A 16,601-nucleotide genomic window follows, 5' to 3' on the forward strand; every position below is an offset into this window, starting at 1 on the left:
AGGAGTGCTTTTTGTGGCAGATTACACTAAAACTCACCAAGGTTCATGTCATCACCCTGGGTGGGACCCCTCTACATCATGGGATGTCCCAACCATCACATCAAACCCTACACTCACACTTGCAACAAAAACAAGTCAAGTTTCCTTCAAAAAACACCCAAAATGACCTATGGTCCCCCACGTTGACACAGGTGGCTCCTTCAGTGCAACAGGATGTCCAAAATGGACAAAAGGTTCGCGTAATCGATTACAGGCCTCTTGTAAANGATTACAAGAGTGGTTTTTGCTGCAGAATTCACTGAACTTGTACAACATTCATCTCATGACCCAGAGTGGACCCCCTGTACATCATGGGGTTTCCCAACCATGACATCCAACCCTAGACACACATTTATGCGAAAAACATCTCAACTTCACTTGGAAAACACCCTAATTCGTATGGAACTTTCATACATTTCACATAAGAAAAACCTGGACATTAATCATCAATCAACAATCATGTCTACATTGCTAATAAGCATTCTTTATATCATTCATCTTATTCAAATAACAATTTGTACAATGTCTTGAAATGTATAAAAGAATCTTATTCCAATAAGAAGATGTACACTGTCTTCATATATATAAAACGAAAACTAAATTGTCTTCATATATATAAAACGAGGACCATAGTGTGTTTTTAACCAAATCCAATGGTTTAAATTGTATTTTTAGTTCTTGAGTGAGGAGAGGCTTGAACCTAATGTTCTAGGTCACCCATGATGTAGGGAGGGATCACCCATGTTCANAACCTTGATTCAAGTCAAGTTGTTCAATGTATGCTGTCAAAATATGGCTTGTAATCGTTTACAATCAGGCTNTAATCGATTACGCGAGTCTGAACACGAATTTGGACATCCTGTTGAGCTGAAGGAGCCACCAGTGATAACATGGAGGACCACAGTGTGTTTTTAACCAAATCCAATGATTTTTAACCTTTTCCAACTTGGTCTTTCAAAAACATCACCTCAAACGAAACACTCACACCTCTACAAAATGTACAAGTAAAAAACACTGAATTTGTCTTCAAAAACACCTAAAATCCCCTATGGTCCCCCACGTTATCCCTGGTGGTTCCTTACGTGCAAAAGGATGTCCAAAACAACAAACAGACTCGTGTAAACGATTACAACATCTTTGTAAACGATTATAACACACTTGTAAACGATTATAAGGCTGTTTTTTGCTGCATAGGTTGTAATACTTCTCATAAATTGGTAAGAAACTTTGATACATTGCACATAAACAAACTTGGACATCAATCACCATTNATTTGTACATTCAACATAAACAAGGTTGAAATCAAATTTCTTATTCATATAAGAATTTGTACAATCTGTTCATATATATTAAAAATACACAGTCTTCATAAACAATATGTACAATCTATTCACTACATTTGAACACAGGACAACTATCCTACATTTGAACACAGGAAACCTATCCTACAACCATCATCATCAATTTGAACAAACATTTGAATTTCCTTTCCGGTTTCTTCATCAAAGACAACTCCTTCATCAACTTCTTTAGCAGCTCCAAACAGAGCTTCTTTAGCAGCTCCAAACAGAGCTTCTTCATCACCTCCAACAACACCTTCTTCATTCAACACTTCTTCATTCATAGCAATTCATTGAACATGATCTTTTCTCAACAAACGATTCATGCCAATAATATAAGATGAATTCAAAGAAGTACGAACCCTCCACTACAAGACATAAAGANAACATTGTTAATATTAACAACAAATTACCCAACTAAATAAAAGTAAGAAACTTTATGTTACCTTTGGGATTCCGNAAGCCATTCCAACTNAANACAAAATCAAAACACCAAAGAGCCCAAATATCAATACTTGGTTAGGGTTTAAAAAAATAAAATTAACACCTAAACAACAACATTATAATGAGAAGCGAAATGATACNCAAAAACCCAAACCANCAAAACGCGACAATGNCAGCAAATGACGAAACAAACACGAAGCCCAACCAAACCAAAAACGACATACCNACACTACGGGCTTACCTTCTCAATGATCGCCTTTCCCTGGTTGAGATAAAACGAAAGGAACGCAGCAATGGAGATGGTGGCAAACGAAGAACAAAGATGTTGGANAGAAGGCGAAACTGTTCTCAGCAAAAGTGAAACGAAAATGAAACCGCCAATTCCAAAATGATATTCAAAGTTTCATTATTCCACTTCTACCCCGTCACTTTATTAAAAAGCTGTTTCAATATATAAAAAATCACTCAATAGAAATTTGACACCTGGACGGTGTCAAATTTGTGTCAAATGTAGGTGTCAAACAAACATTTTCCAAAATTTTAACACCATTTTTTTTGACACCATTTTGACACTGCACACGTGTCAAAATGTAATTGGACGATTTCAAATTAAAAAAATTGAGATAAGGGTATATTTAGAAGAGAAAAACCAAAGTTTGTTTTCTTAATTTGAAATCATCCGATCACATTTTGACACGTGTACAGTGTCAAAATGGTGTCAAAAAATAGTGTCAAAATATCATTATAAAATTAACTTTGGAATAAAATTATGACATAAATAGCATTTTTTATTATATATTTAATTATATAGTCAAATTCTCCAAATTTAAAACATGTAGAACTTATCTCAACTCTAATTGGGTGCATTAAACAAGATAGAATTTAATTCAACTATTAGTCCAACCTACAAAACGATAAAATTTAATATACTAATTTGTTTTAGTATTTACTATTTTTGAGTTAATTTAAATTTTGTGTTACTAATTTCATTGTAGAGGACGTCGGTACATGCTTAATTACATTATAATTAATTTGAGGAGAAAAAAAAAACACGTTAATAAGTTTTAAGAAAAAAACACCTAAGATTTTTTTTAAAAAAAAGAAAGAACAACAATTGAATCGAATTGAAACAATAACTGAAAATTTAGGAAGAAAATAACATCTCAAAAATTGAGTTGAAAAATAAGTTGAAGAACTTTTTAAGAAAGAAAGTCAATTCACGCATTTTTCTTTTCGCCTTTTTCTATCAAACAAATAATACTAATTTATTTTTATGCTTTTATATCATTTTCTCTCTTTTCTTTCAAACGTATCATCACATTTTTATTTTGACTTCCTTCTCAATCACATAAATAAAAATATATTTATTTTTGTGCCTTTTCTCATTATTTCCTTAACTTATTTTCAAACACATTATATTGAACTGATAAAGACTCACATTTTCGGGAAAGTTCTAAAATTTTGTTTGCATTGACACAAAACACGTAGATTTGCTAAACTAAGATGAAGCATACATGCTCACTAACTGATTTATCATTATATTTTTCAGTCACTTTTAGTTAAATAAGTTTTAAGATACAATGTTTCTACTATGAGCTTTTTATGCTTTCAACTAATATAGTTGATTTATAACTAAGTTTAAAACTTTTGACAAAGAGGAAATAAAAAAAAGGGAAAAGGACGGTGGAAAAGCAAAGAATGGAAGAGAAATATGTGTGAAATGCTAAAAAAAAACACGAGATAAATGAATGAGAAATGAACGACAATAATATGGTTTGATTGAAGAGAAATATAGGGAAAAAATTATAAATGGGTGAAAATAAAGATGTTTTGGTTGAGAAAAAGAAGAGAAATAGTATAAAAATAAAGTAAAAGTAACTTTATTTAATTAAAAATAAATGTGTTTACTATTGCATTTATAATTATCATTTATTATTCTATTAATAATAAATACTATTTTATTGTTACTAACACTTTTATAATCATCATTAATAATTTTTTGCTTTTATTGCAAATATTTATTATGTTATAGGAAATTGGGAGGGTATTTTTTATTATTACAACAAAGATAGAAGGGCTATAACAGGTAAAGATAGAATCTCAGGAAATCAGGAAAAACGTAAATTCATCATTGATTAGTGTTGCAAAAATCAATTATGGTATTAAATTAAGGCATGTTTCGGGCTCCTAATGTTTGGGAAATTGCTTTTCAAGTGGTTATTTTGAAAACTATGAAAATGTAGTTAGTAATTATGGGGGTGCAGAAAATTTCATCTATTATTTTGGTTCAGACCAAAACGAAAAATAATGTGATGGGCCAGCCCGCCAAAAAAAAAGGTGAGTGAGGAGAATGGGGGATCAAATCTATAACTGATTCCGTCATTTGATATAACGCAGCAAGGAAGGTAAAAATTGTGCATGCATGAATTGAAGAGGAGGAAGGGAAGAAGACTTAATCTGTAGGAACTGGGAAGAGAAGAGAAGTGGAAGAAAGAAAGATGAGGGAAGAGGAAGAGAAGGCAGTGTTGGAAGAAATCTTCGGGTCTTCATCCGAGGAATCCGATGGCAGTGACGGCTACAGCGACGGCGAAAGGGAAGGTGAGAGGGAGTGGAAGTCAATCTCAGAAGTGAAGGGTCTATGGCTGTGTCCCAATTTCCTCTCTCCAAACCATCAATCTGGCATACTAGCATCCATCCAATCCCAAAACTGGTTCCCCTCTCCCTCCATCAATCAGGCTATGCGCTTCGGCCTCCAACACCTCCCTTCTTGGGCCCCTCCTCTGGCCCACTCCATTCGCCGCTCCATCCGCCTCCAGGCCCATAACCCACCCCCCTTCCCGCCCCACATCCTCCACAGAGAACCCCTCTTTGACCAGATGATCGCCAACGTCTACCAGCCCGGCGAAGGCATCTGCGCCCACGTCGACCTCCTCCGCTTCGACGACGGCATCGCCATCCTCTCCCTCGAGTCCGACTGCGTCATGCACTTCACCAAAGCCTCCCTCTCCGTCCCCGTTCTCCTCACCCCTGGCTCATTGATTCTCATGTCCGGAGAAGCACGCTACCATTGGAAACACGAAATTAATCGCTCACCGGAGTTTCAGATATGGCAGGGTCGACAGTTGACTCAATCCAAACGCACCTCCATCACTCTCAGGAAACTCTCTCCCTCCACTCCCTGATTATTTCAATTTCACGGATATTATTATTCGCCATTCAAAAACAATTTCAATTATAATAATATAACAGTACTAATAGTAATGCTATTTTATCTATATATCTTGCTATTCGGTGTTGTTTGATTTGGTGCCGAAGGCGATGAAATTTACGCTGATATCGTCTGATAAAGACCACCGTCCTGTCACCGGGTTGTACACAAATCCGGCCATCTCCTCCACCTGTGTGTCCAATGCAACAAATGAAGTAGGCGATGACTAAACCCTGGCAAATGAAATTGTTTATGATTTATGAATTATGAGTTCCTTTCGTGTACGTACATTGATACCGGCGCGTTGCAGGATGAGGACGAGTTCCTCTGGCGTCAGAAAACTGGACCATTGATGAGTGCCTCTCGGAAGCTGCCGAGTTTCGAACGCGAAGTTAGTGCGTCAATGGAATTGAAGCATCAAAGAGTTTTGTAGGAGAGAATAAGCGAGTGGAAGGAAGTTGAGAATGATAAATACCCAGCGGAGAATGTATTCTGCAGCAACAATGGCAGTTGCGTAGGCTCTCATAGAACGATTAATGGTCGATATCACAGTGGCGCCATCAGGAACTGTTAGTGCTGCAAGAGATTTGCAGAACTCTGCAGGATTTGCCACGTGCTCAATCACCTGAACAAAATTCGAACCACATGAACCAACGCCGCTTGAGTAATAGTATCAAAGATTTATGCAACAATAGGATACACGCATCGTTTCTTTATAGCTCAAGATCACATTTATGCACTGCAATATTCAAGCATACAGCCAGACAGAGGAAGGGGGGAAATGAGAGAGTACCTCCAAGGCCATAACAGCATCGAATTTTCTTCCTTCTTCAACTAGCTTCTCTGATCGATAAATTTAAAAATTGTTGGTGATTTGTGAAATACATTGCATAATTCACAAAAGGAAAAACCATACGGACAAATATAAAATGCAACTACACTTGCAAAATGCATGCCCTGACGTACGCAGACCATTTAAGTTTTTACTAGCATGATACGTAATTGCAAGCAAAGAAATTGAATGGACACCGCCACGGAGACCTATAATTCTTGTGATGTAGAGAGGATGAAGTGATAAGTAAGTGTAACGACTCTTTTAGTTGAAAACCTGTTCTCCCACTTGAGGGATTTAGTACGTCCAAGTTGACACCTTGTTTCATGAGAAACGTCAAGGGATGGATATAAAACTTTCTTTAATAAAAGATACCAGTGGGAAGGAAGAAACAAAACCAAAGGGAAAATATGATTTTTCTATAGCCAAAAATGCACTATAAGTTAAAATAAATAATGGTTACTTTCTGCAAGCTGCAAGAGTAACAACCAATGAAGAAGCCTAATAACAAAAGCCAGTAGGAAGTGCAAATATTTAAGTTTTTTATGCTTATGTATCATATATGCTTATGTATCATATCCAACAAAGGTCTGCAATCCATGGATGTAAAGACTTGAAGCATGCAGTTCATGGATGTAAGACATAAATATAGAAGAATGCTTCAGGGTTTGCATATGTACCGGCCGTTGTGCAACAAAATTCAATACTTGAAGTTACTGGATCCAAACCCTGATTACAGGAAATAATAAGTTGTCTAGCTAATAGTAAAGTTAGCAACTGCTTCCACCAATGAACAATAACCTAATCAACTTGGAGGAAAGGCCAGTAACAGAATATACATACAGCATGAAGTTGAGCAATCTTGATATTCTTCTCAACAGCATCAACACCCGTCACATTAGCTCCCAATCGAGCTAGTGGCTAACGAACAAAAGAGAAACAAAACTATAAATCACAAAATAACCATAACAAACAGCATAAAATTTGCAATGAAAAACAACTAACAATCTTAAAAAATATATATAGTCTGGACTGATTAAACCAATATTGGTTTATCGTAGGCCAGGAGACAAAAAAAGGAAAAGGTCTTTTTCCAAATATCACAGGAAATAGGAGAATAGATATACCTCAGAAAGAATTCCACCTCCACATCCAACATCAACAATTTTAAGTCCTTCAAGAGGTTTAGCACTATAAGGGTCCTTCCTGACAAGGGAAAACTAATTATCATTAGAATAGAAGTTCGAAGAGACAAAATTAGAATACTAACCTATTAAGTAATAACTTTTTTCTTTCGTTTATCTTCTTGTTTCCTCTTTGGTATGTGTAAAAACCCAATTCAGTTAACACTTTTTTTACTAACAATCCTCATTTCAGTCATCTTCTTACACGTCCTCGTGAGATCATATTTTATTCGCGGAATACTAAACCAAATCTACTATGTATGTGTGGCAAATGCTTAGTGCTATTATTGGATGAATAAGTTATAACAGCTGCAAGAATGGCACTGCTATAAGAATAATTCATGAAGTTAATAGATTACAAAAGTTGTTTGGAATCAATTAAAACATTGTACAAATCGTTAACTAACGTAGCTTCAACAATGAACACCCCAAACCCAAAAAATGGACCTAAAAAGAACTAAAAGAAAGAGGAGACTTACTTAAAATGACGACATAATGCAGAACGGATAAAAGCAAGTCTCGTAGGATTCATCAAATGCAATGGCTTAAAGGGACCTTCAGAATCCCACCTATTAGCATCAAGGAAAGAGCAAAAACATGTAATCCATATTCCCAAACTAACACAAATACACAGAAAAATCATGCACGCGGTAGCAGCAACGTCAATATATATTAAACAAATTCACCCCTTGAAAAAAAAAAATTGTACAATTCAGTTTCGTGTTATGTCTGTAACCATAAATTCATTGAACAAATTCTCTCTTTTTCTGTTTGAAAGCTCACCAGGAATCAGCAATTGCAGCGAACTTGGCGAGTTCATAATCCTTCAAGGACGAATGAGGCGGAGATTGTTGATTAGGTTGCGGTTGAGGCATTGAAGAAGCAGCATCGGAGAAAAACCTAGCAGCATTGAGGAGAGGTTGAAAACGGTTATGAAGAATGCTGTGGACAGAGCTGCGAGTCGAGTTTCGGAGATGGTTAGCAGCCATGGCCATTGCAATGGTTCCGCGCTCAAAATCTTCCTCTCTTTCCTGAACCCTTCAGCTGGATAGATCCGTGGCTGTGGACTTGTCGGGGCTCCTGTTTTGACCCGATTGTGAAAATCGGGTTACTATTTTATTATTTTTAAATTATTGACTTAATTAAATTTTTAGTCTGGTGATATAATGTGTTTTTGTAGTTCTTATTTTAGTTTTTACTTACTTTTCGACATTTATTTTTTTTTGTTAAACTTAATGATAATATTATTACATTCAAATATTACGTGACTAATATTTTCAACTTAACTAATTTGTCATTATTAAAACAGGTTCACATTATACTAAAAATTATAATTATAATCATTTTCCGTTTTTTTTGAAAAATATAGAAACATGTCTCCTTCCTTACTGTATATATATATTCATCAGAAAAGGTTAAATATGCAATTAAGCAATACCACTCGAGAGATATTTTGACCAAGAAATATAGTACTGATAGAAAAGTTTAAATTTAAAATTTAAAAAAGATAAAAGTTAAAGAAAAGTATAGGTAGCGATTTTTTTTTTTAATTTTAAAATAATAAAAATATTAATTTTTAAATTAATTTAAATGTACTCAGCTTGCAATATATTTTAATAATGTATTTAATTTTCAGAATATCCTTATAATATCGAGATTATTTTAAAACGTACTTTAATCACAGTGAATAAAATAAAATAGTGGTTACTACCCCAAATTTCTAATAACTTTTTATTATATTTTTGTTTAAAAATATAAACGTGTTAATTCACCAATTTGTTTCAAAGTATGTAAGCACATTTACTCAATTTTCATTTAGACCAAAAATTTTCCTAATAATATTCCCTCTTAAATACTTACATTGATAGAACTATACTTTTCTTTTTTATGTTAGAATTTGATTTTTTTTAAATAACATATTTTCAATTTTTTAAAATTTGAGATAACAACAAAATTTAAAATTGTGATGAAGTTTAGGAACTATAATATATTTTAAAAAAATTAATAAAATATAGTTTTAAAATATATAAATTTATGAAATGTTTAAAATTTAATTAAAACTTAATTAGTGTTTGCTTCTTTATTTTCTTTTAATTTAATTGAGTCTTATATTTTAAAAAGAAAACCAAATGTGACTCTTAGTTAAATTGGTGTTCACTTATTTCTTATTTTTTATTTTTTTATTTTTTTTATCCTTTCACTTTTATTCATCTCTCTCTTTTGCATTATTTTTTTTTTATCTTCATGTACCTTTCACCATGATTTACAATGAATCATCCAATTTCTTTTTATTCTCCTAGACATCACTTAAAACCTATTTAAATACCTAATGGACAATCTGATTACATGGATTTTAAGTTAATTTAATTAATCAATTCTTTATTTTATATTACATTTAATCACAAGAACAAACCTATAAACTTTTAATTTTTTTTTTATAATTTTTTTATATATCACATTAATCAAAATTTTCACGAATTTTTCTTTAAGTTTATTTATTTTCATTCTTTAATCCTTAAAATAAACAAAACCTCAGAAATAGCTGTTGTAACTGCTTATAAAAAATCTCACAGTTATCTAAACTCGTATTTTGATGAGTTCATTAACCATGAATCAGTCAGAAGCTTACTTTTTGAAGGTTGGGATCCAGCAAGTCTTTAATGTCATAAACAAATTCAATTAGAAAGTCAACTTCAAAATATTAAAAATATCTGTCCAGAAAGTCAACTTTACCACCCTAGCTTTTATCGAATACCTCAGAAACAGCTGTTCAAAGCTATCCTATAAAGATACAGTCAATAACTAATTTTTTTAAATATTAAAATCCAGACTTAATTTCTCACTAATTATTACCTAAAATTATCTATTAATTAACTAACTAACTAAATATATATATATATATATATATTTTATTATTATTATTTTCTTTTTAAGGATAAACCTTGTGAAGATTATCACAGAAAACCGACACTGATTATTCCCCCCACAGCCGCTTGCTGGAGTGTGTAGAAATGCAGTGACGTCAAGATTTGAATTACAAAGAATCCGATCCAATAGCAATCCTCTCTTCAAAAATATCAAAACCCGAATCAATCATATTTATTCACATTTCCTTGTTCATTCATATTCTCATTCTTATTCTTCTCCACGTTGAATCCAACACATTCACATACCACAATTACATTTTTTTCTCTCTCCCAAAACCCTCGCCGCCGCAATGGAAACCAAGAAGCTTCAGCTTCGCTTCTCGCTCGGCCGGCAATCCTCCCTAGCGCCGGAGCGCGACGGCGCGGGCGACGTGTCGGAGGCGCTGGATCCGACGGTTCGGTTGATGTATCTGGCCAACGAAGGAGACTTGGACGGGATCGAGGAACTGCTGGACGCGGGGAGCGACGTCAATTTCACCGACATTGACGGCCGAACCGCGCTCCACGTCGCCGCCTGCCAGGGACGCACCGACGTTGTTGACCTGCTGCTCCGACGAGGCGCTGAAGTTGATCCGCGAGACCGCTGGGGCAGCACCGTAATTTCATTTCCCTCCTCTTTTCGTTATTCTTACACTAGCTGTCGCTGATTTTTGGATTGGATTGTTTAACAGCCTCTAGCTGATGCAATGTACTACAAAAACCACGACATCGTGAAGCTTTTGGAGAAACACGGTGCAAAACCTCCAGTTAGTCTCTTGTTTTTCTTTCCTTCTTCATATTAAATGTGAAATCGTTTGTTATTCGTCTAAAGAGTTTAGTCGACACGTACTTTCACTGGAAATATTATATTCGGATAGACTTTTAAGATTTTATTGTAAAAGTGAAACATAGTTAACATGCATAGACGGGTTGGTGATTGGATAACAATGTAAGAGTTTAAACTGCCTCGGCATGGATTTGGACACTTCCATGTGACATTTCTCTTCAGTGAAATCCGAATCTCTAATAAAAAAAACAAGAGCGTATTGAGAGAATTTAAATAGTAAAATGTGGATATCGGGTTTTGATAGTGGAGATTTTCGTCGGAGAGAATATCAGTGAAAATCCCACTCTTTGAGGATTCATTCGTCGTCTGATTATATTTAATTTCAGCTCCAAGGGTCTTGCAGTCAAGCTTTTTCATGAGAAATCAGCGCATGGACTGGCATTGTATAACCTCCTAAATATTATTTGGTTGACTTCTATAAATAAATACTTTAAAGGTTTATATTGATTTCTTATTGCTTGACAGCGTAAGTTTTACTATGCTGATAGTAAACAGATGTTAAACTCCTTTTAGAATAGTTGGTCTATGACATTACATTGCAATTACAAACTTCTTTTTGTTTGTAGATAACTCCCATGCATGTGGAGAATGCTCGAGAAGTCCCAGAGTATGAGATTGATCCTTCTGAACTCGATTTTACTAATAGTGTTGGGATAACAAAGGTAAGGTTTCAAATTTCCTTCTCTCTATACTTAAAAATGTTTTGTAACCGGATTTATCCTTCTGCCTTTTGACATAATTTCTTAAGTCAATATACCTTGGCTTATTTTATGTTTCATAATTTATATTGAATATTTCAGGGAACTTTCCGGATTGCATTATGGCGTGGAACTCGGGTTGCTGTCAAGACACTTGGGGAGGAAGTGTTCACTGATGATGATAAAGTGTGGGTTTGTCTACTCATTCACGTCAGTTGATTATTCGGTTATCACTTTTTAATCTCAGTTGATTTTTATTTGTTGGTGTATGTTTATCAGAAAAGCATTTCATGATGAGCTTACATTGCTTGAGAAAATAAGGCATCCAAATGTAGTTCAGTTTTTGGGTGCTGTAACCCAAAGCACCCCAATGATTATCGTCACAGAATATCTACCCCAGGTTAGTTTTTGAAAAATTAATCGACTAGTTGACTAATGGTTATCTTATATAACAGTGAACTGAATACGATGTGGTTAGAAATTTGTCATTTTAAAGTGACAACGTCGTTTCAATGGGGGTACTCAAAATCCGATATTATGTAGGAGTGCACAAATCATCAATAATAATTGAGAACTCAATGTGATAAACATTTACTCTGGGCTGATTAATTGTTAATGTGCATGGGTTATTTGCAGTGGCCAGACAGGATTCTTCCCTCTAAAGTGAGGAGATGTGTAAAGTTAGGGATTATCTACCATATATTAAAAGTCAATGTAATTCAAGTTGATGATGGATAGATTCTCACTTTTTTACTTATCTTCTCACTTTAGATAACTAAATCCAGACTGACAAATATGTTCCTGTTCTATCTAGAAGTAATAAATATCTATGCTGAAATAATTTAATGAAATGATAAAGGATACCTGTTTTAACCCAGCATTGCTGTTGATTTAGATTTCCGTTTCTCTTTATTTGAGGATTCCTCTTCAGTTTAGTGAAACAGTGAAAAATACGAAGTGTCTATATTTTCCATACTTATGTGCGAGCTAACCTGTATTTTTACAAATGTAACATCTAACATACTCAGGGGGATCTTCGTGCCTACTTGAAGCGGAAAGGTGCATTAAAACCAGTAACAGCTGTAAAATTTGCACTTGATATTGCTAGGTCAGTCAAGAGCTTTCTTATCATGCATACGTCACTTGCTCTCAATTGGTTCTCAAGGAAACAAGCTCTCTTGATTGTTTTATTTTTGAAGAGTTGAATATTGCAAAATTTTCTCCTATATTAACAATTTGCATTTGAATACTTGTAATAAATTCAATACATCTGTCTTTTCAGGGGTATGAACTATTTGCACGAACATAAACCTGAAGCCATTATACACCGAGATCTTGAGCCTTCGTATGTTTTACGCACTCCTACCCTGTCTAGTTGATTTTATCATTCTTCCTCCACATGTGTGAAGTGTCATGGATTTTTCAGTTGAAACATGCATTTTTCGTTCATTCTTTGAATGGTTGAAACTGTTTAAAGTTTCTTCATTGTACTTGAGTAAGACAACAGAAATATTTTGCGGGATGATTCTGGGCATCTGAAAGTTGCAGACTTTGGAGTTAGCAAATTGCTTAAAGTCGCTAAAACAGTCAAGGAAGACAAACCCGTGACAAGCCTGGATACATCATGTAGGTTTTGTTCTACAGTACAGAGCCTTGTAATATTTATCGTTAATCATGTTCTGCATAAAAGCAATATTGCAAACTTATATTTCATATGGGTTGTAATGTGCAATACGTTTCATACGCTATAAGGAAAAAAAGAAAAAAGAAATGCTGTCTACTAAGTGACTAATAAAGGCCTGGAAATTTTACTAATTTGAATTTATTAATTAATTTTTAAATATTGCCATCTTTTTATATTTATAATTCAATTCGTTTTTATCCTATTCTTAACAGGGCGATACGTTGCACCAGAAGTCTATAGAAATGAGGAATATGATACAAAAGTGGATGTGTTTTCTTTTGCTTTGATATTACAGGAGGTAAAATTATTATTGCTTACCTTTGGATGCAGTTTTTTTTTCTTATTATTTTAGAGCTTTTTATTGACTTTTACGTTAATTATTTACACTTATTATGCGATTGGTGGTCTCCTCTCTTGTCTTGAAACAAGACTTTTAAACCCTGAAATTGCAAATTAATCAATACGTATAAAACCTGTTTGATGAATTAATGCTTGATGAATAATGTTGTGGTACTTGACCAAATAATACATGTTAATTCAATACTCTCTGTCATTGGTGGTAATTCCTTTTCATATCAGCACCTAAAACTTTTAGAACGCTGATGATTGCTTTTGCTTTCTGAAAGCAGGAAGCATCCCTTGTCAGAACAGGAATTTACTGTATGTTTTCGATTGCTTTTTATGTTGTTTTATTTTTTGAGCATTTAAAAGCATTTATTGTTATAGAATCCTGTACATAACGTCATATCCTTTTCGTATATAATTCTGTTATTCCCTTTAGTAAAAAGAGTCAAGTCCTAGAAAATAATGCTTTTAGAGGTGTATCATTTTGTTGTTGTGCATCCTTTGTTGCTTTCATCATTCAAATTCCTTCAGTGTTGTTACAGCATAATTTTAAAATATTTGGTGGTATATTTTACGCATAAGACCTCTTCCGCTTATCAAGTATACTATGGGGTGAGTCTATGGACAGCTCAAGCACTCGTGACTCTCTTGAGCTCTGCCTATTTGGCCCTCATATCTTCATCGAGATATGTATATAATATATAACCGTGATATGAAAAATTGCATATTTTAAGTTTGATCTAACAGACAAGTAAAGTTCTAGGGATTTGAGCTATCCACAGATTGACAGGTCTAAATATAAAAATTTATATATTCATGATCATCTTGGTAAGATGCCATGCCTAATAGTTTGCTGTGGTACCAATATGCTTTGTTCTTGTACTTTTTACGTGAATGCTAAATGTTCATTTTCTCCAACTGTTTTGCTGATAAACTTCAGAGTTGTTTTATTTGTGGATCATGGGCAATTTGTAATCTAGAATATAAATGAAAACGAACCGTGGATTGTTCTGTAGAGATGCTTACCAAAATACTGACGGAACTTGTATGGTTTTCTGTTCCTGTAGATGATTGAAGGTTGTCCACCGTTCTATGAAAAACCAGAAAACGAAGTTCCTAAAGCGTATGTTGAAAACGAGCGCCCACCATTTAGAGCGTTGCCAAAGCTTTATGCTTATGGACTAAAACAGTGAGGATTTTAAATAAATTTTATTGGCAGTAGATTTGAAAGTCTTGTAGGAGGATAAAAGAATAAGTTTTTTACATTCAGGAAATCTGATTTGTCCATAGGTTAATTGAGGAATGCTGGGATGAAAAACCACACAGAAGGCCAACATTTAGGCAAATAATTGGGAGATTGGAAGACATTAACAGCCATCTTGTACAAAAGAAGCGCTGGAAGGTACCCCTTTTTTGTGCATACATTTATTTGTTCAACTTTAGACCTAGTTGTGGAAGTATAATTTTGACATAATAGTAATTTGTGACGCACCAAACTAGATTACGAATTTTAAAGTAAATTTAGATGGTTTTTCTTTTTTAATTTTTGTTGATTGAAAAAGAGTAGTGCAAGAGCTTTATAGCTCTATGCCACGTCCATGTTCATTCATGAGTTAATTTCACAATACTCCAAAAGATGACTAATAGTATTTGGCTGCTCCTTTCCTTTTTCCATCTTAAGGGATATCCATTCTGGAGAATTTATTTTTGGTCCATAATCTTTTGAGTTGGTTTCCATCGTATGATTCCAATAGTCCACGGTCTCTGACTGTTTTTTACCCATCTCACTAGTGGAATACCTTCATCAAAAGTGTGGATATTGTTCGATATCATTATTTAACCACGATAACTCTGTCATTCTTTAATTTCAGAGGTTTGATATTTTTTTTTGTTATGATACACAGATTGGAGCTTCTGGATGCATCCAGCACCTGGAGGCCCTATTTAGGGGTAATCGCACAAGTCCAAGTAGCCGATCATCTCGCTCCACGGCCAGATAAATATTTCCCATCGATAACCAACAATTATTTTGATCACAGTTTCAAGAAAAAAAAGTTGATTGTATTGTCTTATACTTGCATTGCATGTCATATATAACCTTCTGTAAATAACTTGCGCTCGACGTTCGGTTGAATAAAAATGAAGAATGTGACATATATCCTTGTGTAAATTTGTCCGAAGTTATTCTTTCTACCTTATAAAGAACAATCTTCTTTTCCAAGTTTTATCTTCAAAGTTATTTTAATTTTATGCCATTTTTTTAAGATATTTTTTTCTCGAAAAGAAGCTGCTATCATATCATTGCTTGTATTCTGATGTGTGGGCCTCAACAGAATTGAGAACCTGTCTGGACCGGGGGACAATTTTTGAACCGATTCTTGTGTCATCTTCTTATTAACATGTTTGTAGAGCCTGGTCTATCGTTCATCTATTTTGAAATTGTGTGGATACGAAGATTTTTGCTGCAAAATTCGAACGAGGAGTACTGTCTTTGCAGTACCTTCGTGGCAACATTTTGCTTCTAAGTTTCTTCCTCAGTAATGATACTGCCTCTAGTGATACTGAACGATGTTGACGGATACAAGCTACCAAATGCCATGTGTACGACTCTGCCTAGTGTTTACTTGAATAACGTCTTTGTGTTTGTCATTTTTTGTGAATAAAAAAGGTGAAATAATTTAAAGAATTACAGACGGAGAGGGTCATTATATGAGACATATATAATCAAATTTTGTTGTCTTATTGTTTGGGAATTACCATCTTTTTTTTTTTTTATACTTTTTAACAATGTCTGTGTTGCATATATACTTTCCAATATAATTTGAAGTTGTGTGGGAAGCGGTTGAACCTGTAAAGCGGGATCTGCTTTTGCAATGTTTTGGGCATATTGTCGCATAGTTTGACCTATCTGATGTCTGTGTTGGTGCAGTTCAGTGCCATTCTGTGGTGGTGTATGTATATACTGCAATACTGCTAACAAGTCTACAACCACTATCGACACAAACATGCAATCCATATATGACACTAGTTTGACCGTTGTCACTGCCTATTTTTCTTCAGATTTTAAACTCTTT

At 34.3% G+C, this 16,601-nt stretch overlaps 3 protein-coding genes across 3 annotated transcripts; 2 read left to right on the forward strand and 1 right to left on the reverse strand.

The window, feature by feature from the left end:
• Positions 1-3,978: 3,978 nt before the first annotated feature.
• Positions 3,979-5,029, forward strand: LOC106763866 (uncharacterized protein P8A3.02c). Its single transcript, XM_014648031.2, has one exon. The coding sequence runs from the start codon at positions 4,322-4,324 to the stop codon at positions 5,003-5,005; it is 684 nt and encodes a 227-aa protein (XP_014503517.1). The 5' UTR covers positions 3,979-4,321; the 3' UTR covers positions 5,006-5,029.
• On the reverse strand, positions 5,026-8,137 carry LOC106763865 (ubiquinone biosynthesis O-methyltransferase, mitochondrial). The gene is made up of 9 exons (XM_014648029.2): positions 7,831-8,137; positions 7,527-7,616; positions 6,991-7,069; positions 6,707-6,784; positions 6,544-6,592; positions 5,825-5,874; positions 5,507-5,656; positions 5,321-5,401; positions 5,026-5,221 (listed from the first exon to the last, which is right to left on the reverse strand). The coding sequence occupies exons 1-9, from the start codon at positions 8,040-8,042 to the stop codon at positions 5,108-5,110; spliced, it is 903 nt and encodes a 300-aa protein (XP_014503515.1). The 5' UTR covers positions 8,043-8,137; the 3' UTR covers positions 5,026-5,107.
• A 1,875-nt stretch (positions 8,138-10,012) lies between these two features.
• LOC106765204 (serine/threonine-protein kinase HT1) lies at positions 10,013-15,697 on the forward strand. The gene is made up of 12 exons (XM_014649737.2): positions 10,013-10,570; positions 10,646-10,720; positions 11,367-11,462; positions 11,601-11,686; positions 11,778-11,898; positions 12,527-12,606; positions 12,781-12,843; positions 13,006-13,124; positions 13,395-13,480; positions 14,595-14,716; positions 14,818-14,929; positions 15,432-15,697. The coding sequence occupies exons 1-12, from the start codon at positions 10,265-10,267 to the stop codon at positions 15,525-15,527; spliced, it is 1,362 nt and encodes a 453-aa protein (XP_014505223.1). The 5' UTR covers positions 10,013-10,264; the 3' UTR covers positions 15,528-15,697.
• The last annotated feature ends 904 nt before the right edge of the window (positions 15,698-16,601 follow it).

This window comes from Vigna radiata, chromosome 6 (genome assembly GCF_000741045.1).
Source record: "Vigna radiata var. radiata cultivar VC1973A chromosome 6, Vradiata_ver6, whole genome shotgun sequence".
In the NCBI taxonomy this organism is placed as follows: domain Eukaryota; kingdom Viridiplantae; phylum Streptophyta; class Magnoliopsida; order Fabales; family Fabaceae; genus Vigna; species Vigna radiata.